General features: G+C 42.1%; 1 protein-coding gene across 1 annotated transcript; it reads left to right on the top strand.

Annotated features, from left to right (window-relative positions):
* Positions 1-4,137: 4,137 nt before the first annotated feature.
* On the top strand, positions 4,138-6,434 carry LOC109150574 (acetolactate synthase 2, chloroplastic-like). The gene has a single exon (XM_019298515.1). The coding sequence runs from the start codon at positions 4,252-4,254 to the stop codon at positions 6,250-6,252; it is 2,001 nt and encodes a 666-aa protein (XP_019154060.1). The 5' UTR covers positions 4,138-4,251; the 3' UTR covers positions 6,253-6,434.
* Positions 6,435-6,641: the final 207 nt, after the last annotated feature.

Here is a 6,641-nt window from a genome sequence, read left to right as displayed (position 1 = left end):
ATTTAGTAAATGCCGTGAGATTAATTTTTTAAGCTATGGATTTTTAAAAACTTGATTTTAGATTTTTAAGTTATGGGTTTTTTGTAATTGAAGCATTTTTTTACAGTTTGTAATTGAAAACTTGATTTTTAAGCTATGGATTTTTCAAGTTAGATGCTTGATTTTGGCTTTTTGATGACTGAACTGGATTTTCATTGTGAGTTTCTTTTGGAGTCTGCTTCCTATTCAAGATACCTATATTAATCTTAATAATTTTTTTTTTTGTGGAGCTCAAAATAAGCTGATTGTTCAAGATGAGTTGATAACTCTGCATGCAGATGAGATATATGTGTAAATTAATAGTGGAGATTTAAACAAACAAAAAAAAGTTTAATTAATGAAAGAAAGATTCTTTCTAAGTGTACTTGGACTAAAAAAATGTATGATCCAACGTTCAAGTTAGAGTTTTGGTTGCTGTGAAAGATCATTGATTTAGCGAAGTGGAGAGAGGTATCATTGGTCTTATAACCAAACTGTCACAACATATCATTGAAGGGAAAATACTTTTTGATAGCAATGTAAGAATTATCGTATGAGTTCCTCATGAAAATGATGCCTTCTAATCGAAGACTACTATTCAAATTTTAAAGGAAACAATTGTGACTTATGTTGTTATATGTAATGATTATTAATAAAAGTTAGAGACAAACTCTATTACATGTTGGGCTATTAATGAAGAAACTGGTGTATGATCAGTGTTCGTGGCTGCATTTCGGATTAGCAATTGCAAAGGATTAAAAATATTGGTATGTAGTGGATTTATATAATGTTAGTACTTCAACTATTAATGGTTCTTATCATGAAATTTTTAATAATTTGTAATTTTTATTCTTCTTTTTAATAAGTATCTTAAATCTTAAATATCTTAATATCTTAAGCTTAATCTTAATATCTTAATTTCATATTTTTTCTTTTATTTACAAATTTTATTTCAATATGTTAGATATATAATTGCATTCGTTATTCAAATTCAAATAATAATAATAATTTTAATGTAGCGGCTTAGTCGACATACTTTTTTATTCTTTTTTATTTTTACAGTTATTTTTCATTATTTTGTATTACCAATGCAAGTAAGTCGGCTAAGTAATGTCCTTACTCATTTCTCAAGCAAAATACATTGATAGCAATAATATGAATAGCCACGTCAGCAGATATCAAGTTAAACGGTACGATGGTTTACCATAAAATGTTTAATTTTGTCATGTACATAATATACAATTAATATCAATTTATTATTCTCAAAAATTAAATTGTACGTAATTCATGTTTTCTTTGTTAGTACTTCAAATACCATTATTATAGTTGGCAATTAATAAATAAAAATATTTTTTTATCTATTATTATAACATTAAAAACAAATCTTTAATATTTAGCCGTGCATCGCACGGGACAATACTAGTATGACTTAAATCATTAATAATTGACTGAGTGTCTTTCTTTATGAAGGAGCATGTAAATAATGTGTCATTATGTGTTCGTTAAAGAATTGCTAATGAAGTTATTTATTTATTATCTCAGTTTATGGTGATGGTATAAATATTATTGAAATACATAAAAAGAGCTTGACGACATTAGTTCATGCTAAAAGACAGAGTTTGAAATGAAAGACTTGAAAAAATAAGTACAGAGTATTATCTCGTATTGCATATCAAGTATTTCCTTGAAGGAATTTCATATACCAGTTAGCCTATATTGAAAATGTTCTTTAACTCATTTTATATGGATAAATATCATTACTTATCACACTAATATATAGTTATCGGGAATGCCTTCCTAGTGAGCTCGGGCTTCAATATGAGAAACATGGCAAATGCACACATTCTGTTCGCGTCTTTCTGCAAGCTTGCGCGACCGGATGAAAGCTGGGTGGACATCCACCCTCTCCTTGTAAGATAATGGCAGAGGGGTTGCCAGAGTCTGATATACTTCTTGGCTTACCCCGTTGTTATGGGGAGACGTCGGATCTTATACAAAAGGAGGAGCACCCCCTCTCGGGCCGGCGCTTGGTCCACTAGAAGAGCGCCCCCCCAGACTCTACACTCACATATGAGACCGCATCTTGGCGCGACGGTGGTCATACCACGACGACCGAAAGGACGGGACTCGTAGGCAGCTAGCCTCGCCCACTGGTGGACTCGGCAGTTTATGAGGATCATCGAAGGCGAGCGGGTGGTCAGCTCACCGGATGGGACGGCACCCTAACACGGAGAGAGCAAGGAATACCGGCTGCCAAGGGACTAGCCGGAGAAAAGAAGGCGTGAGAGTGAGGAGCACAGGAAATATCGAGGGTATTTATAAGGACGAAGAGGCGGCGAGAGCGTGACACCTGTTGCTAGCTGGAAAGACGTGATCGTTGACATGACACTTGAGATGACGGCTGCGAGAAGGCTGCTCCGACAGAATCAGCGGAATAGCCATCATTACGCCTATAGCAGTTGTACCGCTCCCAGAACCAGTCGGGTAAAACGGGACCAGTCAGGAACAGCGAGACTAGCCTGGGACCCGCCCGGGCACTCAACAAAATCCAGACATACTGAGAAGCTAGGCGGCCAAGACATATTTGGGGAACTTGTGCTTTCTGTTATTTACTTTTTCAGGTTAACGGCTCACCTAAAACCTAAAAAAGTGAGGGACTGGTGATAGATACCCTAAATTAGCCGCCTGGGCAGGAGACCAGATAAGGGAGCCGAGCCGGTAGCTGACCAGGGAGGAAAGAGGAAACTGTTGAGAACCTTCTGGTCATGATAACACACGCCCCCAAAGTCCACTATGCACTTATCAAGTAGTCAGCATGCCAGCCGACGCGTCCCCAAGCGGGCACTGGAAGGTAATACCGATGGGCGACCAGCCACGATGATCCGTGTGTCCCTGATACCGAGCCTCATAAGACTGGGACGGGCGACCAGGTCACGCGGGCGGTGTGTCCCCAGCCGCGCAACACCCCAGGACCCGGACGAGCGACCAGGCTGGCCAGGAGGGATGCTCCTACTCGGAGGCAGAAACCCAAGAAGGCGTCCTCATGCGGCCGGGACAGTTCCCGACTGGGTACACGCTCCGAAACGCGTATCAGCAGATTCTTCGAAAGTAATCTTCGCTCAGATTAGGTAGTTTCCATAATTTGCTTAGATAGGAAAGGCAGAGAATAGACGATTGCATCGGCCTATACGTCAGCCCTACTTACCCTTGACCTTGGCTAGATGTCAGCCCTACTTACCATGTATAGATTCGATATTCGTGTATAGATATCCCTATGGGATCTCCGTGGCGGGGGACGAAACCCTCTCTCTTTGGGAGCGGCATATTTTGAAGGCAACACCCTAAAGAAATAACAGCGGTTATTCTCTAAAATTGTCTTTATTTTCTTACTTTCTTTACACTCACAGATATAGTTATTCGGTATTGTTGGCTTGCCGGGCAGCCATCAACGCTATGAAAACCAACAACTGCAGTTTCATTTCAACACAACTACAATATCATTTTGATATAACTACAGTTTCGCTGGGTAATATATACTAAAATATGTGAAATTGTTATTCAGTTTCATTTTGTATACACTGCAGTTTCATTTCAACACAACTACAATTTCATTTCATTTCAATTGCAGTTTCACTTGATAATATAAAAATAATACGTGAGGCCGTGTCAGTTTAGATATAATGTAGTTTTAAATGGTAATTAATACATCAATCATGCGCGCTCTGTTAACTATAACGACGCACTGTTTCTTTACTTAAAAAAAAAAAAAAAAAAACGGCATCGTTTTTGAATCACAGTGCACAATGTATTATGCACCACGGTCCACACTGTAATTGCTGAGTGATAATTAATGTTATTTCCTTTTTCTTTCAATAAAAAAAAAAAAAAGAACTGAATATATTCCACGTAAATTAAGGAAACAACTTTTCATCTCGTTTTTAATACTCCGTAACAAAAAAAAAAATAATAATAATAAAACAGAATTCAGATGGAACACGTAACATTGGTCTCACTCAACAACCATGTTTTTGGACGATCATGTTTTTTACTAGTAGTAGTCTAGTAGACCAAACAGTCACTTATAATTTATAAATTTATAAATATAATAATTTTTTTTTTTTTTTCTGTAAAGTTTGTGTGGCTCCTTCTTACTTCACACTAAAATTGTGGATACTGCATCTTGAAGTGGATCCCTAGCCTCCAAACTCAAATCTCATTTCAAGCACTCCATCAATGGCGGCCACCGCTTCTCCAAACCCTTCCTTCGCCGCCACAATCTCCGACCACTCTTCCAAATCCCCAAAGATCCTTACAAGATTTACTTTCCGTCTCCCGCACAGCTCCAGAAAGACCACCGCTCCTCTTCTCCCGACTCACAGCCGCCGCCGCCATTCTCACATCTCCAATGTTCTGTCGTCGTCTTCGCCGTCCTCCTCCTCCACTGCCGTTCCTAAGGCGCCGCCCAAGGCAGCCGAGGCCTTCGTTTCCCGATTTGCTCCCGACGAGCCGCGGAAGGGGTGCGATGTTCTCGTGGAGGCGCTGGAGCGGGAGGGCGTGACGGACGTGTTCGCCTACCCCGGCGGCGCGTCCATGGAGATTCATCAGGCGCTCACGCGCTCCAAGGTTGTCAGGAATGTCCTCCCCCGTCACGAGCAGGGCGGCGTGTTCGCCGCCGAGGGGTACGCGCGCGCCACTGGCTTCCCCGGCGTCTGCATCGCCACGTCCGGCCCCGGCGCCACCAACCTGGTGAGCGGACTCGCCGACGCGCTTCTGGATAGCTGTCCCATTGTCGCCATTACCGGGCAGGTGCCTCGGAGGATGATTGGGACTGACGCTTTCCAGGAAACCCCTATCGTTGAGGTAACTCGATCAATCACGAAGCATAACTATCTGGTTTTAGACGTAGAGGACATCCCTCGCATTGTTCGCGAGGCGTTTTTCCTGGCCAAATCGGGCCGTCCTGGCCCGGTTTTGATCGACGTTCCCAAGGATATTCAGCAACAGCTGGTTATCCCCAATTGGGATCAGCCTATGAGATTGCCTGGATACTTATCTCGCTTGCCAAAACCCCCAAATGATATGCTGTTGGAGCAAATAGTGAGGCTAATTTCTGAATCCAAGAAGCCTGTCCTTTATGTGGGGGGTGGGTCTTTACACTCAAGTGAGGAGTTGAGGCGTTTTGTGGAGCTTACTGGGATTCCTGTGGCTAGTACTTTAATGGGGCTTGGATCATTTCCTTCCTCAGATGAACTTTCACTTCAAATGCTGGGAATGCATGGGACTGTGTATGCTAATTACTCTGTTGACAAGAGTGATCTGTTGCTCGCATTTGGGGTGAGGTTCGATGACCGTGTGACTGGAAAGCTGGAGGCTTTTGCTAGTCGGGCGAAGATTGTTCACATTGATATTGATTCCGCGGAGATTGGGAAGAATAAGCAGCCCCATGTGTCGATTTGTGCGGATTTGAAGTTGGCCCTGCAGGGGCTGAATTCGATACTGGAGGAGAGGATAGGTAAGCTGAAGTTGGATTTCTCGGCTTGGAGACAGGAGTTGAATGAGCAGAAGGAGAAGTTCCCGTTGGGTTATAAGACGTTTGAGGATGCCATTTCTCCCCAGTATGCTATTCAGGTTCTTGATGAGTTGACGAATGGAAAGGCTATAGTTAGTACCGGTGTTGGGCAGCACCAGATGTGGGCTGCCCAGTTTTACAAGTATCGGGAGCCCCGCCAGTGGTTGACCTCTGGTGGGTTAGGGGCGATGGGTTTTGGATTGCCAGCGGCAATCGGAGCAGCGGTTGGAAGACCGGATAAAGTGGTCGTGGATATCGATGGCGATGGTAGTTTCATCATGAATGTGCAGGAATTGGCCACGATTCGAGTGGAGAATCTCCCGGTTAAAATTCTGCTGTTGAATAACCAGCACTTAGGGATGGTGGTTCAATGGGAGGATCGCTTCTACAAGGCAAACAGAGCCCATACCTACCTGGGAAACCCTGCAAACGAGTCCCAGATATTTCCTAACATGCTGAAATTTGCAGAGGCTTGCGATATACCCGCTGCTCGTGTGTCCAAGAAGGACGATCTCCGGGCTGCTATTCAGACGATGCTTGACACCCCCGGGCCCTACTTGTTGGACGTGATTGTGCCACATCAGGAACACGTCCTGCCTATGATTCCTAGCGGCGGCAGTTTCAACGATGTGATCACCGAGGGGGATGGCAGAACCTCATACTAGTTTTCGGCCTTTTTATGCACAAGGAAGGACCAGTCCTAGCAAAAAGTACTTGCAAGTTTAGTTTTGTTAAGCTATGTTATGTTTATTGCAACTGTAGTACTGTTCTAGCAGGTTGTTAATATTACAACTTTGATATCAGTTTGTTTTAATACTAGCTGTCTGGATGCCTTTTTTGAATATCACATTCTATGCAGAGTATGGGTCTAGAAGTTGTGCATTTTGGCTACAAAAAGTAAGCACTTCATTCAAGATTAGGTTATTTGCTTACTGACTTTGTTTAGTATGTGATATATAAGTAATCCTAATAATGATTTTTTAATAATGATTGAAGTTGCTATTTAAGAAACAAGAAACACAGATTGAAAGAATCCTAATAATGATTCCAGTGA

This window comes from Ipomoea nil, unplaced genomic scaffold (genome assembly GCF_001879475.1).
Source record: "Ipomoea nil cultivar Tokyo-kokei standard unplaced genomic scaffold, Asagao_1.1 scaffold2279, whole genome shotgun sequence".
In the NCBI taxonomy this organism is placed as follows: Eukaryota; Viridiplantae; Streptophyta; class Magnoliopsida; order Solanales; family Convolvulaceae; genus Ipomoea; species Ipomoea nil.
Note: the sequence above shows the minus strand (reverse complement) of the source record. Positions and strands in the feature narration are given on the sequence as shown.

Bases quoted from the DNA above. Each gene is read 5' to 3' on its own strand.
- LOC109150574 (XM_019298515.1), top strand. From the start codon at position 4,252: ATGGCGGCCACCGCTTCTCCAAACCCTTCCTTCGCCGCCACAATCTCC.